Here is a 23,729-nt window from a genome sequence, read left to right on the forward strand (position 1 = left end):
TTTTGTATCTCTCTCATTCTCTCTCCAGCAAGTACACACACCTTATAGCAAAAACCTGGAGAGAGAAAAAAAAAGTTTGGAGAGGAATGGATTTTAACTGGTTGAGCAGCAAGTTAAGAAATTAATTTGAGCAGATCACCAGGTGGCATGGTGGTTGAGGCATTTGATTCCCATGTGGTAAACTATTGTTCAAATCCCAGACCCAGCAGCTGGAAAATAACAACAACAAAAAAAAGAAAACTAATTTTGGGGCCAGCCTGTGGACTTGTAGTTAAGGTGGCTGCACTCCCAAGGGTCAACTATGGTTTAAATTCCAGCCCCATCAGCTTGAAAACACACCAGGCATGTAGCATGCATGCCCCAAATCCCAACAGGATGGAAAAATGATACAGAAGGGATCACAGAATGACCACACCCCATGAGAAGGGGTGCTTCTGCCTCTTCCTCTCTCTGTCCCACTGTCTTCCAGGCAAGCCCATGGGCCCTATGGCAGTAAAAAATAATAACTAAAAATAAAAAAATTTAGCCTGAAACCAAATCCATTAATGAGAAATACTATAATTCATGTTCTGACTTCCAAAGTGATTTTTGTGAACGGTGATAAGAGAAAAAGTGTTAAGTAACAAAAGGACACAGATGACGTTGCCTTGGCAAGCACAGCTGAACCCAGTGATGAGCATGGTGACACCAATGTTGGAAATAATTTAAGGGGAAATTATCAACAATAAGGTAAACCAAGGACTGCATTCAATTGAAGGACGGTAAGGAAGACAATAATCGACAGGATTAAAGAAAACAAGGAGTCCCTGACTTGCTCTTTTAGCTCAATCTGTAAGAACTTCTAAAACTTTTATACTCTAAATTTTATGAGCCTAAATTCCTGAGTCTGTTCGGAACTTCCCCTAGTTGGACCTCACTGATGCTATTTAAATAAACAGTATACTATTTGCTTGGCAAGTAGAGGCCATGGAGAGAAAGCAGAATGCTAAAATAAAATGACTATGTTCTAATAATATATTCTGAACATAAATCTCACTTATCCCTTACATGCCAGGTAACAGACAAAATTAGGCATATTGAGATATGTGATCAAAATGCCTCCTATAGAAGCAGTGGTACTTTTTTCTAAGAAAAAAAGTAATACACAATATTAGTAAATTAAATATGCAGAACAGGTTGAAGAGAAGAAAAGGGGGCAAAAAAAGAGGACAAAACTATGAAAAATTTTTACATCTACACACATTACTAAATTAAAATAGGGGGTTTAAAATAAAAACAGCACATTTTATAAAATGTGATAAACTTATGCACAGAGTCGTTCAAGACGGTGCAGTTTCCACCTCTCACAGGTTGGGGCTATGCCTCTCATGCCAGTCTAATGGCACGATCAAGTATCACACAAAGGTCCCAGGATCAGAAGACACAACAAAACAAGAAAGAGGAAACAAGGCCAGAGAAGGCTTCAATGACAGCAGCCGCAGCTCTGTCTGTCCACAGGTGACAGTTCTCCATCTGAGCACCAAATGGTATCTACATCAAAGAGCGAAGATAATCACAGGACTCAGCTTTGCTCAGTGCAAAGACCTACTTGGAAAGAAGACTGTAAGGAAATTTCCACACAAGTATAAAACATTTCCCAATGTGGAGACCAGCAGACAGCATAATGGTTAAGCTGTTAGACTCCCACACAGTCAACCACGGTTCGAATCCCAGACCTGGCAACTTAAAACTCATGCCATATGTGTGTGCCCAAGATCTCAAGAGGAGAATGGAGAAGGAAGGATTTTGGTGTGGTCATCCCTCATGGACCCAAGATCTCAAGAGCACTTTCTGTCTCTCTGTATTTCTCTGTCTCTCTGGCAAGTGCATGAGCCCTTTAGCAAAAAATCTCTAAAAAATACAAACAAAAAAAAAGTTTCAAAATGAGATGAGTTTTTTTTTTTTAGTATCATACTCATTAAGAAACTTTACTGTCTTATTAGCCAAACTGAAAAAAAAAAAAAAATTATCTACAGATAGTAACAAACATTCAAAACTTAAGACTGATTTCATTATAGCAGAATGTATTATAGTCACCTCTGAATAACAGGGTCAAGAGTGAAGATTGCTGTGACAGGGAGACACGCACCACCGGGTCGGCACATAGAACCTTCCTCAGGAGTGTGAGGCACGGCTGCACCAGACATTCTACAACCTGGCCAGGAGGGAAACACACTGTTACTGCACATTTACCCATTCTAAGGTAAGAGAGAATATACCACATTACCGTAGTATGGATTTTATGCTTTTCATCAAAATAAGTGAAACTAAAATGCAAATAAGCACCAGGAGTTACTTTCCACTAAAATAAACATATACTTCTGTTGGAAACTCTATATGTGCATCTTATGAACACTTTTAAGATTAATTTTCCTTATAGAAGCCCCACATTTAGAAATTTTGAAAATGAACAAGATAGTGTGTGTTACTTAGGACTTAAAATCTAAGTACTCAGACAAATTTAGCAGAATTCAGTTTCAGATGTAACTACTAAAAACACCAACCTGGAAAATATGTCTGGATGGATACACATTAGTCTTACCTGGCCATCTTGACCCACACATTCATTTAAATACTCAATTATCTTGTCAATTAGGCATAACTTTTTCACCACAGCATGCATTTTAATATCTGTAGAGGAAAAAATGTTACTAAAAATTAAAGAACATTTTTGTACTTTTAAAAACATATTTTGAAATATACAGAACATCAATCTACACAACTATCAGACCATTAAAAATAGCAACATCTGCTAATTTCAGACTTTTAACTTTTTATACAGCTGGGCAATTTGAAAACATTTATATAACAAGCATATCTTATTTCTATAACTTAAAAAAACAGAACTATAAAAAAGAATATGTGAATCAGTTCAGGGTGAAGGGTACTAGAACTCTAAGTGCATGGAAAATAATTTTCTTTATATTGGTAAACAATATTGTGTATAATATATACATACTATATGTATATATAAAATATATTGTTTCACCAGTATAAAGAAAATCATTTCTTTATATTGTTTCCTCTTTTCCAAATCATCATCTCGATATAGTTAGAATTCTCTACAGATGTGTAAATGTGACTTGCAATTGCCACACTGTTCTTTTAATAAAAGATCTCTAACCTCAACCTATTAATAGCAAATACAAAAGGAAAAGATTATAATGTATTCTATATATTTCTGAAGACTATAAATTCTTTTTTAACAAGCACATAGTCACAAATTACATTTTTCATAAAAACGTTTATAAGGATTTTACACAAACACACACACACTCATACACAGACAACAGGACATAGAACCAAAAACTCTTAACTGCTTATAGGTCAGCTGCATGTATTTAAAAACTGGCAGACAAATTTTCTCCGATATTCTCACTGAGAAAACCCACACACACTAATACTGAACTAGTGGCTATCACTGTAACTATCTTTGGCTACTACTTTTAAAAAGCTCCCATCACCCCCAGCCCAGTGCCTACCAAAATTAAGTTGTACTTTTGAAACATTAACAATATTGAAGGAATACTCCCTAAAACAGTTCCTCTCAATAGTTCTCTAATCAAGGTTCTCCAAATTTTATTTTTCCACATTTCTTATTTTTTGTACTCTATATTATTGCTATTAAGACTGCAAATAAGTCAAATATTTTTTTTAAATAATGCTCCCATCCCAGTTTTCACTCTCAGAAAAAGGAATACTAACCATAAAAATCTTTTTTATGTTAAGTCCAAAGTTATTGTTTTTCATCAATACTAAACAAATACATCCCATACATGTATGGAAAGCTAACTCAAACAATGGAAGCCTATGGAATAAAACACTAAAAACAAAACTAATAGTTTATATTACTAGTTGTTTCTCAAAGTAAACCCTTAAGCCCTTAATTTATCTACACGAGATGGTACAAACTGTATATATCATGTACCAGGTACGGTGAGAAAAGAACATGCACTTTACTGTCAGAATTATGCCAATATGTTACAAGGAAGATCATTCCATCAGGTGGCCTTCTACATGTCAAATAATGATTATCAAGACCAAGGGTCAGCAAATCCTTCTTGTAAAGAACCAGAAAGTAAATACCTTGGCTTTGGCTGGCCACACTGGTCTCTGATGTATATTCCTTGGTGGAGGTTTTATAATTTTAATGACACCACAGATGAAAAAACGATTCTTAACCTGAGGGCTGTAACGACAACAGGCCACTGGCCAGATCCAGCTATAAACGGTAGCTGGCCAGCCCCTGGCACCGCTCCGCACAGCAATCTCATGCTCCACTACAGCAGTGCAGCAACCATTCCCCAGAAGACGTTACCTTGCATAATCACAGCTAACTGTTCCGCAGCCGACTTTCTCAACACGAGATCGACATCATCTGAGGTGAAGATTTCATACACCTTTTCAACAGTCTCCAGCTACAAACCAAAAATCACGAAGAAAATTATAGTTTTCTCTGCTTCCAGTTTTCCAATAAAACTTTACAGATTATGCTATAAGAACAAAAGCTCAAAAGGTCAACTTACTTAAATGAAGCATATATTCACATGTAAATTTGCCACAACAATGCCTTAAGTCAAGAAGAAACTTAGGATCTGAAACAAAGAGTCATCATTTCCAATAATTCTCTTTCTATAATTATTTTTAATTTATATATTTCTTCCATGAGTGGGACAGAGAAAGAGAGCACACTCAGGACGTCCCCATGTGGGTGAGGCCCACAGAGTGGCACCACCATCCAGCCCCAGGCCTCTCTTCTTAATGTACATTTTTACTAGGAAGTCACTTAACCATTAATCTGTTAGCCACCATGGGAACCTCACAGAAAATACCACTGTTCACTAACATCTCTCAGGTAAGACCAGCTAACTTGAGAAGAGTGGCCCAGACCTGGGACTCAGGATTTCTCTGACTCAGGAATTCCCTGGTTGGATATCCCATGGCCTTCTGTCACCTCTTTCTTAGGACACTCTAGAGCAGATGGCTCCCTGAGACCAGCACACCAACAAAGCCACCTTCAAACCAGTCTCTGTCACTTCATGCCAAAACAGAGTCTGATGGCAAAAGCGGAAACAAGAAAAAGGGACAGGACAGGTACAAAGACGACGTACCTTCCTTCTCCCACCCACAGCTCTCTTCTAGTTCGAATACAGATCACATGAGACAGTTCAGACACCCCCTTCCCACCTTCCTCCATGGCACACACAGGGCGCAGGGGCACCCCCAGTAAATCAGTACTCGGGAACTGCCCAACCATGCGGGTGGACAACTCTCCTATCCTCCTGCCACAGCTGTGGCATGGCCCTGCCTACTTAGGTGTGAACATTGAATGTGTTTCCAAAGAGAGTGTATTGCACTAGGCCATCAGGAAAGTCATGACATACTTTTCTATGGTTTTCTACACACAAAAAAAAAAAATCTTAACTTTCCTGAAAGCCCAATATACTGCTCTATAGTACTACCACAGGCTTTAGTGAGTTAGTCTAAACTCAAATAAAAACTGAGAAATTGCAAAAGAAAAAAAAAAAGGAGAGGTTGATGTGAAAATGAGGAGCTATAAAACACAGGAATGAGTCAATTAAGATAATGGACAGCTTTCTTCAGAAAATTCTGCATCATTCTACAATAATGTAAGTGCAGTCCAGTTAAAGACAGGAACATGAATGTTAAACTATGGAATTTTATAAGAAGCCAAAGATTAAGAAAACGGATTAGCAAAAAAATCTCAGCTGTTGCAGCATTTCAGAGAAACTGCCTTTGCCTCCTGAATTATTTTTTTCCTCTTTCAATGAAGATGCTGGAACTTCTGTCATAAGAACTTTCTCTATTTTGCTATTATAGGCTATTTCCATCATAAATACAAGAATTCCTAATAGCTTTTAGGTTAGTGATAATTGTTTTTACAAGTCATCACAAAATTTCTTTCTGATACAAAAGATTTACCTTAAGCTATGTTAAAATACTATTCACAATAATTTGCACTTCCAAGGTATATACTAAATTAAAAGGAATCTAATGCGTGCAACATTCAAGAAATCGTTGTTCTGCACCCAGAAGCTGGATGACGCCAAAACACAATTTCAAACTAACCCCGAATCATGGCAACTCTCCCCCTCTGCTGCTCCCCAAGGTAAATACAAATTGAAGAATGTCACGAATAATATGTGCTATACCAATGCATCAACAAACACAGCCATACACTCAAAAGTCATACTCACCTTAATAACCAGTTCTCTTCTGTCATCCAACTTGAGCTCAATAGGTGTTTTCACAATGAATAAGTTAGTAACTCTGGAGAGAACTCTAGCATCTAGTAACGGGCGCTTTGCATCAGCACCTTCTTCACTGGTAAGATGAAATGCTAAAAGCTTTAATGCCAGTGAACGGACCCTAAAGACACCAAAAGCACTTAAGTCCACAGTCCATAAAATACAAATGTCTATATAGAAAGCCTATAATTACAAAGAACTTTATCAATAAATTGTAATAATTAGCTAAATTTATATTGGCATTATTAATATTTTATTTTTCTGTTAAAAACTCTTTTATATATAATTACAACTATTTACTCAATTTTATAATATTCATAAAATAAACATCAGAAACAGAACAATCAATAAGCACAATGAGACAGATTCACTGTGATTAAATATCACAGTTAACTCCAATAAATTACCCTGTAAATTAAATCTGTAACTCCTGACTTCAAATCAAGTAATCTATCTCAACCAAAAGAAGTATCAAAGACTATAACCAGAGTCTCCACACTAAGCCAAATCACCCGGAAGAGTAATTATACTCATAACTAATGTGCAATATCACCACAATGGTATGGAAATTTTCTTCTATTAGAAATCAAACATATTCTGGATTGTACCGCAGAACTGCAGAGGACCAGAGCCATAATGTCAGTAACTTGTTCATCTGTCCATGCCAAGTGGATCGTGGGGAAAGTGACTGGGACAGCAATGCAAAAAACTGCTAAAGTGAGAGTGACCAGGCTTGTTCTGAATCCCTATTTATTAAAGTATTTTAATAAGAGAAAAACCTACTTTGCCCACGATGCCCTTCAGCAGTGTACAGCCGGGGATATCGTGCTTCTCAAAGCTTTACCTGTTCCACGAACAAAGCACGTGAAACATGAACTGGCTGAGATTGTTTTCAAAGTTGGAAAAGTCATAGATCCAGTGACAGGAAGACCCTGTGCAGAAACTACCTACCTGGAGAGCCCAGTCAGTTCGGAAACCACCCACCTAACCAAAACCCTAGAAGAACTCAGTATCTCTTCAACACATGAAGGAGGATTGGAAGGAACCAAAGGGAAAGACTGACATGTTCACTTTATGGGAAAAGAACATTTTCTCAGTTTTATCATAAACTACACAGTTACTCTTATGGTATATTATTAAATAACTAAAATTAAATGAAGAACTTGTTATAATTTTTCATTAAAAAAATCAAACGTATTCTACTTAAATATGAAAACACACTTTTGTTTCCCATTAAAATCAGTTGACTGTGCAACTATTTTATCTTTATCTAAATGCATGCCACTAAACAATGAAATGGAAAAACAGAACCATCATTAAGTGGACAAAGTCACTGAAGTGGGAGATACTAAGACAATCATGCATCTGTCACTCCTCCAGCAGGTTCTTAAGCTACCTGGAAATTGGGCCTACTTTATGTGGTAGTACAAGCTGGGAGGTTTTAAGTACTAGCTATAAGACAATGAAAACATTCACAATCAGGGGCCAACAAGTAGTATAGTGGTTATAGTGCTGGACTCCCACATGGATGACCATAGTTCAAATCCTAGACCCAGCAGCTTGAAAATCATGTTGAGCACATATATGTGTGTGCCCAAAATCCCGGGAAGAGAATGGAGGAGAAGGGTTTACCATATGGCCATCCCTCCTGGGGGGGGGGTGATTTCTCACTTTCCCTCTCACTGTCTCCGTTTCTCTCCAGTGAGTGCACACACCCTATGGCAAAAACCTTAAAAGAGAAAAAGCAAAGAAAGAAAATTCATATTCAGACCAGTCAGGTGACATGGTGGTTAGGGTGGCTGGATCCCACACAGCCAACTATGTGGTGCAAGTCCCAGATCCAATAGCTTGAAAAGCATGCTGGGTACATATGATTGAGAAGGGATGAAATTAATTAAGGAAAACAAATACATAATTCAAATTATTTTAAGTTCATTAGTTTAAGTTCATTGGGTAAGATAAGAATCACCTTACCCAATAAGAAGTCTGGTATTTCCCTCAGATCCTGGGGACATCCTTCCTGAAAAGAGTGTTTTTGTTTACCCAGGGACCTCTGGTCCCTATAAGTGAACAAGAAATAAACTTCTACAATGTTGGGGCTACACAGTGACACAGCAATAAAGTGCAATGCTCTGCAAGGCTGACCCACAAGAGGGTCCAGTTTCCATCTGGAGACCTCCCCGAGGGTGCTGGGCATGTGGGTGCCCATGATTCAGGGCAGGCTGCAGCCAGGGCAGATCACGGCCTCACGATCCTGCTGGGGTGGCGGGCGCTCTCTCTCTCTCTCTCTCTCTCTCGCTCTCGCTCTCTCTCTTTCTCTCTCTCTCTGTGTCTCTCTCAGGGAAGAAAAACTAAACTGAAGCTAAACCTCTATTATGTGAAATCACCAAACTTTGGAGTTAGAATAAGGAGTCTACACTGGCATGAAATAAATATACTACCCAGGGTCTACAAGAATACGGAAAGAGGCAATCCACAAGGAGCACAAACATTAACTCCACCTGCCCACTTCTTCCTGCATTATAAAAATCTAACCACTGATGCTAAAGAGAACAGAGAAGCTTCATGCTGCATGGACAGAGACGGAACGAAAACGATATACTTCTCCTCTTCTCTGGCCTATGATACCTATACTAATGATCAAGGATACGATACTCATTTTCCAAGTAAGAGTACAAGCTATATGAATTTAGAATACCTGTGTAACTCTGATCTATATGGCAAGTAGCCTACTACACTTTAATGAACAATTTTTCAAACAGATGTTTAGAAGAGGATCCCTTCAGCAGGCTAACAATTTCTGAAGAGATGGGAAGGGAATGTACTTCAATTTCTGCCATCAATTTATCTCCATGGCCCCCCGACTTGCCTCTAACGCCACAGCACTTAGTAGCAGTACTAATACAGGCTGATCTGGCAGGGGATACCAAGGATAAACATCTCAAGAAAGGATCTAGAAGACCTTGTATCTGCTGAGCTTCACATAGCAGAAGATGAAGGATCGCTAATGATAAAAAAAAACCTAATACTAAAGAATCAATGTCTTTTAAATTCTTTAGTACCATCCTGTTTCAGATTGATAGAACACCACAGTTACTTAGACAATTCCATTAATCTTATATAAGCAAAATATTGTTGGACTCACGATGGCTTTTTCACTAGCAAAAGTCGCAGCATGGATTTTAATCGGGTAGTACAGGGAAGAATTCCTTCTCCTGCCTCAGAACTCATTTTGCTTAGAAGGAGAATGCAGTTACCCAAAGGATCTTCTGTGTCTGCATAGCCCTAAAAGATTTTTTTAAAAACAAATTATTGCTCAATATCACACAAGTTGATTAACTTTCCAATTTGAGTAATAATTATATTGACCTGTCAAGCAACTCATAAATTTCTTTCAATTCAGTAGAATGTAAGAACCTTACATAAAACTGTATTAAAGAATAATACTGAAGAACCTAGGAAAGTATGCCAGCCGTCCTGACAACTGTCAATATTTCTGTTTTCTAAGACTCCAGTAGTGGAACCTGCCCTAAATGAAGCGCCTGTCAAATCCTTAGTTAGCCCTCACAGTAGGAAGATGAAGTGCTACAAATCCTCGATGCAGAGAGCAGGCCCTTGTGAGCTCCAGGCCCCAGGCCTGGACTCTCTTTTCTAAGAGAGTGCCCATGATGGCTGGCATGTTCTTTCTCCACCCTTTCATCCAAAGGAGGGAGGGACCTAAATGTCTCGTACTCCTTTACTGCCCAGAGGACTGCTAAAAAAATCTTTGTTTCCAAGAGCCTGTGATGCAAGGTATTGCTCGCATCATATATACGCCCAGGTGGAAATGATGAGGCAGGCTAACTATCAAGTTTTGCCTAAAAACATCTCCATAAGGTTGAGCTCCATCTTTCGTGGTCCATGCTAAGTGCCCACACCTCACTTTTTAAGCTCCCACCCAGATGCATAAAGTATACACAGACAAATCAACTACCCTGGTGGAACCCTCTGCCAGAAACAAGCCAGCACCCGCTTCCTCCTCACTTATCGAGCACCTTCACGCTCCTCTTCACTTCTGCCACTACATGACAGCTCTGCTATGTGCATGCATTTAAATCAATCACACTCAGCTACGGATAAATGGTATCATAAAAGGTGAACTGCACGGGGTACCTGCAGTATTGGAATAACAGGACAGAGAGATTCAATAAACTTGTTCCAGGTCGGCGCTGTCATCATCAATCGTCCCTGAAGCAGGTACAAGAGGATGGCCTTGGCAGCAGTGCTCACCTGCTCAACAACAGAGAGCAATCCCTGAAAGGAGGCGTCTCGCTTGTCACCTTACACACGTGCGCACATCACAAGATCTGGAAGGCACTGTAACCACACCTTTCTTCAAATGTTTCCGCTCTCAACCAATTTTTCTTCCTTAATGATTTTCACTTTTTTATGTTTAAGGTACATTTTTTTTCTTATGTTAAAATTTTTACTGAAATAACCTACTTCATGTAATTATTGCATAGTTCTCTGTATCTTAGGTTAAAAAACTAAGTAAATCGACCTGATTTTTTGTTATTTTTTAGAGAGAGTTTTTGCTATAGGGCATGTGCACTCACCAGAGAGACAAAGAAAGACAGAGAGACACAAAGTGAGAAATCACCCCCAGGAGGGATGAACACACTATAGTCCCTTTTCCTCCAGTCTCCTCTCAGGATTCTGGGCACATATGCACATGCACATGCACCCGGCGTGAGTTTTAAGCCACACAGTCCAGGACTCGAACCACGGTTGACTACATGGGAATTCAGTGATATAACCATTACTCCATCTGCTGGTCCCCGATCTGACTTTTATTGAGGTCAATTATGTCCTATATTTTGACTCTCACATTTTCTTTAACATTTCTTTTTAAGTTGTTAACACCATGACTGACCTAATATATCAAAAACAAGTTTCCTTCTAGTTTCTCTTCATACTACCTATTTTTATATTTTTATTAGAACATTGCCTTGATTTAACTAAGTATCTAAATCACAGTCTTCCTTTGCATTTATTTTTAACACGTCATACCTCATTTTTGGGTTCTTGAATGCCAAATGCAGAGATTTCATACAGAACTTTTGGATGCAGTAGAAAATGAATTCCATTACACAGGGAAGACACAGGTTTAGTGACATTGTGGATTCCTAAACATTCCTGTAAAATAACACAAAAAAAGTTTTTAAAAATGATGACACTTCTAGAAAACACTGGGGAAACTCTGGGAGACACTGGGATAGGAAAAGACTTCTTACACAAGACCCCAAAGCACAGTCGATAATCCCCAAAATAGACAAGTGGGATTACATCAGACTAAGAAATTTCTTCATGGCAAAAGACAATTAGTGTGAATTGACAGCCCTCAGAATGGGAAAATATTTTTGTTTGTTTGTTTTTTTGGAGAGGTTTTTTGCTATAGGGCGCATGCGCTCGCCAGACACAGAGAGAGACATAGAGACAGAAAGCAAGAAATCACCCCCCAGGGGGGATGGTCACGCCGCAATCCCTTCTCCTCCATTCTCCTCCCGGGATCTTGGGCACGCACGCACACATGCCCAGTGTGAGTTTTAAGCTACCGGGTCGAGGACGCAAACCGCGGTTGACTAAATAGATCTCAAAAACAAAACAAAACTCCACCTTAATAATTTCCAGACAGCAGTGGTAAGCTTCAGCCTTCACTTGGGGCAACGGGTGGGACAACATGCGGAGAAGCACCTTCTGACTCTCTCCTTGTAGTAGTGGACTGGCCTGTGCGGATTTCCAGCTGGTAAGAAAACAAAACATCCAAGACCTCTAAGGAAGCACGTTACTACACAAAAGACTGCCAACTTCACTGAAAGGGACTTCTACCTACTCTAATTCCTCCAACGAGGATTTCACATTTATACTATATTTACATAGTTTTAATTGCCAGAGGGCACCTGTGCTCACCAGAGGGAGAGAGAAAGACAGGGAGACAAAGAGGAGTAAACATCCCCCAGTGGGAAGTGGTCACACCACAATCCCTTCTCCCCCATTTCTCCATGCTATGAGGATTCGGGACCAGCACACACATGTATCCAGCACGTCCTCCACGGTGCTAGAGCTGGGATTTAAACTATGGTCAACCATGTGGGATACGGTTTCCCTTAAACACTAGGCCACAGCCCTATTGGGTGCTCCGGTTGAGATCTTATTTAACCAATTGATAGTAGTAAGTACTTATCCAAGTTCTTACTTGTTTCAGAACGGCTGACGTTCTCGCCAGAGAGAGAATAGTCAGTCTGAATAGTCTGTCTGGATGAATACCAAAAACAAATGTATAAAAATCTAAGGGCTGATGATCACATATAGCATATGTGCTTTGAAAAGCCGTATTGTAGTCCACAGAGATGTATAACAATTAAATGTAAGTGAGAAATTATAAAATAAATTAATTTTAAAAAGAAGAAAACAGGCAATGATGACAAAACAAATCTACAAGGAAATTCATCTAGCAATTTGCCCATTAGCCAGTTTTAAAAAGTTTTTTAAAATTCCAGGCATTACCTGGGAACCAGCAGTTAGCGTAATGGCTATGTCGCTGGACTCCCACGTAGTCGACCGTGGTTTGCGTCCCGGACCCAGTGGCTTAAAACTCATACCAGGCGCATGTGCGTGCGTGCCCAAGATCCCGAGAGGAGAATGGAGGAGAAGGGACTGCGGCATGACCATCCCCCCTAGGGGGTGATTTCTCGCTTTCTGTCTCTATGTCTCTCTCTGTCTGTCTGGTGAGCGCACGTGCCCTGTAGCTAAAACCTCTCAAAAAAAAAAAAAAATTCCAAGCATTATCCATTTTACTGCAAGCATGACATTTTTAAAGTTTACTCTTGAATAAAATAGTTGTTATTTATGGATGAATATGACTAGCTATACATATATATTTTTATTTATACCCACACACATATAAAAGCAATTTAAACAAGAAATAGTAACAACAAAGACTTAAAAGTCAGTTTCATTTTCACTGACTCTAAGTGTACACACACTCACACAGACATGCATACTAGAGCAACATAATGCTAAGAAAGAATATATTACATCTTTGAACAAATGCAGATGATTTCCTTTATTAGAGGGAAATGCTGATGATAGGAAAAACTACGCAGGGCTTGGTCAGCCAGCTCCACTAATTCTAAGAAATTCTTCTCTCCCTAAAAAAGAAGCAGAATGTGACAGTAAATGTCAAGTCCATGTACAATACAATTCTCAACAGCTAATTAGCCAGCTTCAAGAAACTGGAGTACTCAGAGACCTTGAGATTATTCGCATTTGCTTACGTTCACTTTCTCAACTAGAAACCCTTTAAAAAATGTCAGCCTAGGAGGGGAAACCCGTAGCTAAATGCCACAGGAGATTCTATTATTCAACTCTGAGTAAGCTAAAGGTACAATCAGGTTGCCTGGTTCTTTAACTACTGGCTCGCAGCCCACCTCTCTTTCAAAGGCAGGACTAGTGGACGTGACTAACTACTTCCCTCTCCTCACGTCCCTTTAACTACTGGCTCGCAGCCCACCTCTCTTTCAAAGGCAGGACTAGTGGACGTGACTAACTACTTCCCTCTCCTCGTGTCCTGACCCGTTCTAGCAACAGAGATGACAGTCAATGTAGGCTGCCACAGAAATAACCCAAAGACCTAATCTACAGCAAAAAGAAGAAGTTAGTAGCATCAAAATGTGGCAAAAGGAAAAGAAATGAAACCGTAGCTGGTAAATAAAGGAAATTTATAAATATGAGGTTCAGATAGACTCCAAAGTGGAAGCAAAATGAATAAGAATTTTTTTCTCTAGCTTTTCAAGATCTTCAGGATCTATTTTTGGTATTTTTGAACAATAAACAACTATTGTAGTCAATATCTATAAGAACCCATTAAACTTTTCATTGGTAATGTACCATCTAACACTCTAATAATACTTTTTTGAAGAGATAAATACTGATATATAACTATTGCTATGATATTCCACTTAAATCATCCTACTACTTTATTATAAGCAATGTACTTGTTGACTAATTAATTTAAAAACTCAAGCTACTGGTGTAGGTAATAGGTATCTATAAAATGTTAAAGCAAAAACTCCAAAAAAATTAAGCATTAAAATGGTCCCAGAATACTGGTTATATCAACTGTCACTCAGTCCATATACAGTAAGTCACTTCACAGAGATACTCTTAAAATTAAGACACATATGATAACTACTATTGTGTGTAAGCCACCTGACATTATGAATATAAGCCATTAATTAAAGTTTGTTTTACTTTTACACAAATCATATCCTTACTTTAATCTGATAATTGACTCAGTAAGAATATATCCCCACCTCTAATAATTCAATTGTTAAATGTCTGTCGATCTGAAAAGTAGAGGTTAAATTTTCTAAATATTTGAACAAAAGGATTTTAAAACGAGACTAACAAAACTTTTTACCTCTTTCCCAACATCAGAGAGGAAATTGCAGGTACATTCAATGGAATAGACAGCCTCTGCGGTTCGCTTGTAAATACTGTAGCTTTCGGAATTCAGCTGTTCCAAATAGGCCACAATAGCTTCATGGATATTTGGATATTCCAAAGAAATAGGCATGTCCAAAGAAAGCAGGAATAATGCTGCTGACATCGGCTCTGGTAAAATGTCACCTGCCTTTAATAAATTTTTTTAAATTAAAAATTAAAAATTTTTAATTGTTTTTAGAAAAACATGGTAGATTATAATCTTTAGTCCAGCTTTCTTTTGAGTAATTCCCTATCACAAGGTTTATCTCGTTCCAAAAAACATTCTGTTTCCCAACACCATCGACCTCTCTGCCTTTGTTCAAAGGGATTCTCTGTCCGTAACGCCTCAGGTCTAAATAGTGACTCTTTCTCAAAGCCCAGGATACTGAACGTTTTCTTCTTCACCAAACCAATATCCCTACCTACTCTCTCCCCGGGCCCTGCACTTTGGTTTTATCTCTGTCAATAAACTACATCATGCAACCTTTTTCTCTACTATTTTTTATATACACACACAAATCTTCACATCAATCCAATAAACTCCTCCAGAAAAGAACACTTCTGAGTCTCATAGCTGAACACATAACACAGAACCTATTAATAACACATTCAACTGATTAACACGAAGTCAAGTGTCATAACAGACTGATTTCAACAGAAAACTGATCTCCTGTGTGACTCTGTGCTTTAGAAGGGAAAGGAGAAATTCAACATATTTAAAATACTTCTAGGAAACCCACAGAAGATAGCTCCTTAATAAGTATAAAATCAACATACTCAAATGAAATAGTATACATTTCAAAACCTTAAGTCAGTGAGCTTAAAACTGAAAAAAAAAAAAAAAAGAAAAGAAAACTACATGTTTGTTTTTAAATGGTGATAAGACTGTATCACACACCAGGTGTGTGTATGTGAAAACCCAAAATCCTAAAAGAATGGAGAAATGGAGTTCAAGAAGAGATTGCGGCATGACCGTGCCCGATTCGGGGAAGAAGTACTGTCTTCTCTCTGGTTTTTCTCTGTCTCTCTCTGGAAAGCAGAGAATAGCTGAAATAATCTGAAAATTAAAGGAAAAAAAAAAAAACAGTAAGCATCAATTAAAGAAATGAAGAATTGAAAATTCAAATTTCCAAAATAAATTGACAGAGTTCACTATTATGGCTGAAATGCTGTCTCTACTAAAAGGAATTTGGTCATGAATTATTTCATAAATAATGTATTTTAATGATAATCATTAACTGCTTAAACACTTATGATTCAGAACTAAATCATAAAGAAAACAATACACTTAAATAAAATAAAATTCTCAAAGATCGAAAACTCTAGGAACAAAATTTTTAGGTTACAAAGCATTAAAGCCCTCCTAACTAGTAAGACAGCAGCTATTAGGAAGATAAGGGAAATTTCGTTGTTCTGCCAAGAATTCTCCTGGTGGAGAAAACAAGACAGAGAGAAACTAAATTATCTGGTCACTGATTATTCACTCACACAGCAATATTAAGTGGATTCCCACTGGGTTCCTCTACTAGACTCCAGATGTGGGGAACAGAGCAAGAAGAAAAACAAAACCACTGCCATGAGGAAACTGCGTTTCACTGGAGAAGGTAAAGGACACGCCTGCTTCACAGGATGCCAGGCACGGCAAGGACTGCAAAGAAAAACGTGTTAAATGTGATGAGAAAGATGGAGAGGAATAATGATGGGAGCTGGACACAGGTAAAGCTACCACGCTGGCAGATCAGGGGAGGGCCTCCAACATGGTGACATTTACACAATCTAGACTAGAGTCAGGGCCATGTGGATTCTGGGAAAAAGCATTTAGAAGAGGGAAAAGCCATGTACAAAGATTCAGTATGATTAGTGGCAAAGAGGCCATCCTGCCTTGCCCTGGGAGATGGGCTCAGGTGTGTGGCGATGGCGCATCAGGTAAGGCTTTGGATCACATTAAGGACTGTCTTCAGATGAAAACCACTGGAAGGTTTCAGGTGAGTCTCAGTTCAGAGGGTTCAGAGTGGACAGCAAAGCATGAAGGTGGAAGCTGAGTGACCAGTGAGTCATTTACTGCAACAACCCAGCAAGATGGGGTGACAGGTTTGACTCGGGGAGCTCCCACTGCAGATGGATATTTAAGAGAAGTGGCGAATTTTGCTCAGGAATTAGATATAGGTGTAAGTGAAAGACGAGAGTCAAAGGTTGACACAAGGTCTGACTTAATTACCTGTCCATTTACTGAGAAAGGAAAGAAGCAAGTTTTCATTTACGGAGATAGGAAGCACACACGCAGGGAAGCGAAGATCTAGTTTTGGGACATGCTGAGTTAGAGATATCTCATCCAAGTGATGATGTCAGAAAGGACATTGCCTACGTACAAGTCAGAGTTCAGGCGATATGTCTGGTGTGGAAACACAAATTTGAGAGGCATCCACAAGTACTGGGTCATTGGAAAAGTCATGTTGCATTTTTCTGTTTTGCTGGACAAACGTGTGTCATGGCTTTTCCAATGACTGAATAGATGACATTTGAAAATCACAATTGGGATATTTCATGAGGAGCACATAAATCCAAGTTTCCACGCTGTAAGAGCAGCACACTGGTCTGTAATGCTGGAAGCCATGTGGAAAACAGTGGCTCAGTGTCCCTGTCAGTGCCCAGTGGCTGGCTGGGAAGGCTCAGGGCAGGAGCTCAACAGCAAGAGGCCCTGTCCAGGGTGCTTGTCTTCCCCACTCTTTCAAAAAAGAAAGAAACTTTCCAAAAAAGCCACCTCATGTGTGAGGTGGGGAGGTGGTATAATAATTGCTTTCCCTAAACTTGGCCATTCAGAGTGGCCCAAGCATTATCTAAGGGCTCATTAGCAACAGACTATCTGGCCCCACCCTCCTTGGCTGACTCAGAATACATGAGATGTGATTAACGAGATCTCCACATGATCTGCTTGTATGCTACACTTTGAAAAGGGGTGCTCTGATCGCTCGGTTAGTTTCACTGCGTCACTGGATTTCTGTATACCTCACTGAAAAGCCACAGGCTTTCTGGTACAAACTCTTCTTTGCACCTCCATCTCAGAGGACAGCTGAGAAAGAGTACTAGCAGTTGCTAGGATGCTCTATAATCCTGCTTTCAGCACAGGGCCAGGCCTTTCAGCTCTGATTTCCCAGATGTTACATCAAATGAAACTGCATTCACTTTCTTTTTTTTTTTTTTTTTACCAATGTGGTTTATTCAACTAGAATATTTTCCACATAATTCCCAACACATCATTTTAACCTATATAAAAGTATTCTCCAGAATCATTTAAAATCAACATCAGTTTCAAAAAAAATGCCTATCGGGTTATTTTGTCAAATTAACAAAATATCTGCATAGTTACACCTTCATTTTCTAACATCAAAAATTCTATACTTGGTAGGTAGCAATTCAAAAAAATTAAAGTTTAAAATATTCAGTCTAAATTCTACTTCAACTGTTGGTGGACTGGCAACAGGCAGAGGGCAGCATAACCTCAGATTTACATCAGCTGAAGGCGCGTCACAATAGCAATGGAACAGCAGCGGTGCTTAGATGTCCTGTTAAAGGACTTGGTTAATCAATCAATCAAAGCAAATACAACCATCTATAACAAATACCTTAAGTATACGCTACAATGGCAAAAACTTTTCTAATGAAGTTTCGAGTAACATATTTTAAAAAGCTACCAACAATTACAGATACTGATTTGTCTTCAAAACAAAAATGAAAATAACTACTTTTTTAAAAAAGCATGATGAATTAACTGTATATTGTCCTAACTCTAACTAAATAAAAATAAACTATTGATTTTTATATTAGTTGATTCCTGACCATATAAGCACATATGAAAACAATCATTTAAAAAGCATAAACATACCATAGGAACAATATCTCAAAGTATAGATTAATCATCTGTAACACTTAATAAGTTACTGTAGCACCATCAATTTTTCAGTTATATAACTTTATCATGCGAAGTGAGACAAATTTTTAAATTTCACTCGAGTCTTACATAATGAATTCTTCCATTCTTAATGTTTATGCTGTGGAAAATTACCACTCTCCGAAACAGAAAATTACTTCAGAAGCATAATGACTAGTGAATAAAAAAGTTAAAAGTCAAAATTCATACAGGTCAGCCCTATAGCCTCGTCATTAAGGAAGCGAGAGTCCACGTGACAGACCATGAAAAATGTAACAGCCTCTGTGTGTGTGCTGAAAATCCCAATGAGATGGACAGAGAGAGAACTAGAAATTGTGGACAACATGCCCTACCGGGTGCTTTCTCTTTCTCCCTCTCTCTATCTCTCAGTCTGTCCCTAGGAAGTATACGTGCCCTCTGGCAACTGAAAAAAATTAAAATTGACACAAGTGATGTATGTTCCTAAAACAAAATACTGTATTTAAAATTTGATGTTTAATTCTTGCTTTCCCAGATGACTTGATTACATAGAATGAATGTAAGTGTTACTAGAAAATGGAGGTTTGGACTGTATACCCTGTATAATTCTAGAGAAGAAAACTGGAAATGTTTAATAACTAAGGTCAACAAAACATAAGAAATAGTTCTCTAGTTGCCATAATTTCTCCTATCCTTTTATTTAAACATGCCACACTTCTTTTTCCAATAAGTATGCTATAAAACACTCGCATGTGAATCATATGAGATATTTTTACCACTAACATTCAAATTCAGAGATGTAATCTCACATTTAAAAATAAAGTCAGTTCTATGAGTTTTTTTGAAATACATATTAAATTGTCCATATTTTCTACTCTGCTGTGACACACCATCTCATAGCGTCTCTTCCTGATTTACAGGCATGACGATGTAATGCTCACCGTTGAAGAGGAACAGAGGTGTGTCCTTGGTTTGATTATTGCACACTGTGTGTGTGCCTTTAAATACCATGCTGTATCCCACCAAGACATACATCAAGTATATGTAAGCCAGAAACTTCAGTTTAAAAATTATATAATGAGGGGCTCGCAGATTGCATGGTGATTAAGGTACCGGACTCCCACATGGCCAACCGCAGTTCGGAGCTCAGACCTGGAGTCTTTCTCTCTCTCTCTCTCTCTCTCTCTCTCTCTCTGGTCAAATTAAATTGAATCAATTAACTAATTTTTAAAAATCTGGTAGTCATGTAAAAAATTATAAAACAAAAAATAAAAATAAGATTTAAGACATGTTATACCTATTAAATCATCTTTTTTTTTTTTTTTTTTTGGAGAGGTTTTTGCTATAGGGCACGTGCGCTCGCCAGACAGAGAGACAGAGAGACAGAAAGCGAGAAATCACCCCCCAGGGGGGATGGTCACGCCGCAATCCCTTCTCCTCCATTCTCTTCTCGGGATCTTGGCCACGCACGCACACGCGCCCAGCGTGAGATTTAAGCCACCGGGTCCGGGACACGAACCGCGGTCGACTACGTGGGAGTCCAGCGCCATAGCCATTACGCTAACTGCTGGTTCCCCCCTATTAAATCATCTTTAACATGCATTCATATGATGGAATAATATTTTGCACTAATACTTAACAAACTATTGCTATAAGCAACAACAGTGATGAATCTGGAAAAGAAAAGTTGAAAAAATGCATACTTCATTCTGTCATTTAAACAACATTTGGGCTGGCCGATGTACAGCAGTTGGGACAAAGAGATCCCACATGGGACTGACTTCCCAGGGGCTTGAAATACATGCTGGGCACACATGTGTATGCATGCCCAAATCCTGAAAGGGGGAGAAATGGAGGAGAAGGGACTGTGGCTTAGCCATAGCCCATGGAGGATGCATTCTTACTCCCCAATTTCCATCCCTTCCCTCACCCCCAGCACATACACTCTGGCAATTTTTTTTTAAATATATAAAACAAACATTCAACAACTGGTAGGACTTTTCTCATGGGTTCACAGGTAATAAGGGTACCCCTGTGCAATGCTAATTAGAATCTGTAATGACAAAACCTCTTCTAATCAAGTTTCAAGAATACATTTGCATCCCAGTGCAACCTGAGCACTTGGTACATTCTCAGGTACACTGTGATCCTGGCTGGTGGTAGGACTGAGTGAAGGGTCGAAACACAGAGACCGAGTCAGGGTGCCTGTCTGTCTCTGCATCACTCTGTCATGGAAAAAACAGAAAAATAACTGGAAAAAAAAATAGACAAACTGATTTACAATGACCGAAAGGAGTTCACCTGGGAAGGAAATTTATGTAAACAGGACTTTGGAAAGTTATTAACGTCTTATTTCTTGTTCTAGGGATAAATATAGATTGAACTATGTACTTTTCTGAACATATATGAATATAAGCAATAAAAACAGTTTGAGAAAAACCTTTACAGAATTTTTTTTTTCTGATAGTGCATTAAAAGTCATATAAAAATTTCAGTTTCCTCATTAAGTTATCCTACTGCATAACTTCAGAAACTGATTAGCAATACATGGAAGAGCTACTGGCCCAGGGCACTTTCTGCTTCTTCGAGTTTTCAAATATACTTATTAATACTATCCTATACATAATCTCTCAATTTTCTTTTCTATATATTTGTTTTATCTACTCTTTAGTAAAAGTGAAAAATTTGTAGGGCCAGCAAATGGTGTGGTGGTTAAGATGCTAGACTCCCACATGGCTGACCGTGGTTCAAATCCCAGACCTGGTGGCTTGCTTTCTCACTTTTCCCCCCTCTCTCTCTCTGTCTCTTTGGTCGAATTTAAAAATAATAATAATAATAATAAGTAAAACTAAATAAACATTTGTTTAAAAAAATGAAAAATTTGTGGAACTATCTTTTTAAATTTTATGCTTACAATAGAAACATGTTTGAACAACCTCAGTCTTCGATTTAACAATGCTCCTATTAGGAACTTAGAAACCAAAACATGTAAATTGGGTATACAGATATTGATCACAGTATTACTTATCAAACACTAGCAGAACCTATCATAGTCCTAGAAAAAGGCTTGTACAAATGATGGAAGATTTTTATGGTATTGGTAATCATTAGTGTTCATTAAAATTTATGAAGTGCTTAATTTAAAAGTGTAGAGTAGAGGGGCCAACAGGAAGTTGGGTGTTAAGGCACTAGACTTCCACATGGCCAACCGTATTTCAAATCCTGGATGTGGTAGCTTGCTTTCCACTTTCTTTCTCTCTATCTTTCTGTGGTGACCACACATGTCCTATAACAAATTAAAATAATAATAATAATAATAAGGATGATAAAATTAAGTAAATAATTCTAAAAATAAATAAAAGTATATCTTGGGTCGTCAGAAAGTCATGATGCATTTTTGCATATAAAAACAGAAAAATATATCATGACTTTCCTGACAACCTAATAGAAGAAGATAAGTGATAAAGAAAAGGAACAAGTACTTTTTATAGGTGCTTACAAATTGATTTTAAAGAAAAAATAAATAACTCAAAACAAATTTGAAACTATAAATAAAATGTTATTTTTGCTTGCTCATTAGAAAAAATGTTTTTAAGATTTTTTGCCCTAGGGTGTGTGTACTTGTCAAAAAGAGAGAGAAAATAAGAAATCACCCCCCTCCCCCAAGGGGGATGGCCATGCCACAGCCCCTTCCCCTCCTTTCTCCTCTCGGGATTCTGGGCACATATGCACATGCACTTGGGGCTCCAACTGCAGTCGGTCATGAGAGTCCAGTGCTTTAACCACTGAGGCACCTGCTAGCCCTATTAAAATGTTTTTTAAAATGCACCTTATTTTCTGAATAAAAGATAAAAATTTAAAAAGATCAATTATAGGGCCAGCAGGTGGCACAGTGGCTAAGACACTGGATTCCCACATGGCCATTCATGGTTCGAGTTCCCAGACCCAGCGGTTTGAAAATCACACCAGGAACATGTGTGTGCATGCACAAGACCCCAAGAGGGAAATGGAGGAGAAGGATTAGTGCATGACCACCCCAGGGGTGACTTCTCACTTTCCCTCTCACTGTCCCTCCCTATTTCAGGCAAGCACTCCCTGCTCTATGGCAAAAAAAACAACAATGAACCAAAAAAAGACCAATGATAAGGCAGAGAAAGTGCCAGGGAAAGTAAAGAATAAAAAATAAAACGACTAGAAAAGCATAGAAGAAAGTTTATTGCCATCAAGGGCTTAAAAGCAGCTACGTAAAAGATTTGTCAAAACTGTTCAAAATCTTGGGAACCAGCAGTTAGTGTAATGGCTATGTCGCTGGACTCCTACGTAGTCGACCGCGGTTTGCGTCCCGGACCCAGTGGCTTAAAACTCACGCATGGCGCATGTGCGTGCGTGCCCAAGATCCCGAGAGGAGAATGGAGGAGAAGGGACTGCAGCATGACCATCCCCCTGGGGGGTGATTTCTCACTTTCTGTCTCTATGTCTCTCTCTGTCTGTCTGGCAAGCGCACACGCCCTATAGTGGGGGAAAAAAAAAAACCTCTCCAAAAAAACTGTTCAAAATCTTAGCCATTTCTCAATTTCTGTATTTCCCATATAATCTTTGTGCCTACATTTTTTTTTTTTTGGAGAGGTTTTCGCTATAGGGCGCGTGCGCTCGCCAGACAGACAGAGACATAGAGACAGAAAGCGAGAAATCACCCCCCGGGGGGATGGTCACGCCGCAATCCCTTCTCCTCCATTCTCCTCTCGGGATCTTGGGCACGCACGCACACGCGCCCGGCGTGAGATTTAAGCCACCGGGTCCGAGACGCGAACCGCGGTCGACTACGTGGGAGTCCAGCGACATAGCCATTACGCTAACTGCTGGTTCCCTGTACCTACACTTATTTTAAAAATGGTCTAAAGCCAAGTACTTTCACACTGTAAAATGATCAGAAGAAATTTATAACAGAGCACTTATTCATCATATTCAGTAAATACACGCGGCATTCC

At 38.8% G+C, this 23,729-nt stretch overlaps 1 protein-coding gene and 1 pseudogene across 1 annotated transcript in view; one reads left to right on the top strand and one right to left on the bottom strand.

The window, feature by feature from the left end:
* Positions 1-23,729, bottom strand: part of RTTN (rotatin) — a 181,333-nt gene that overhangs the window by 125,414 nt on the left and 32,190 nt on the right. The window contains 10 exon segments of the mRNA XM_006147227.3: positions 2,077-2,194; positions 2,582-2,670; positions 4,358-4,457; positions 6,258-6,429; positions 9,454-9,593; positions 10,461-10,577; positions 11,358-11,483; positions 11,964-12,090; positions 13,386-13,498; positions 14,770-14,982. Coding sequence (XP_006147289.1) covers positions 2,077-2,194; positions 2,582-2,670; positions 4,358-4,457; positions 6,258-6,429; positions 9,454-9,593; positions 10,461-10,577; positions 11,358-11,483; positions 11,964-12,090; positions 13,386-13,498; positions 14,770-14,982 — 1,315 coding nt within the window.
* Positions 6,926-7,370, top strand: LOC102471530 (28S ribosomal protein S17, mitochondrial pseudogene; annotated as a pseudogene).

The sequence above is a fragment of the Tupaia chinensis genome, unplaced genomic scaffold, assembly GCF_000334495.1.
Source record: "Tupaia chinensis unplaced genomic scaffold, TupChi_1.0 Scaffold000206_1, whole genome shotgun sequence".
Classification (NCBI taxonomy): Eukaryota; Metazoa; Chordata; class Mammalia; order Scandentia; family Tupaiidae; genus Tupaia; species Tupaia belangeri.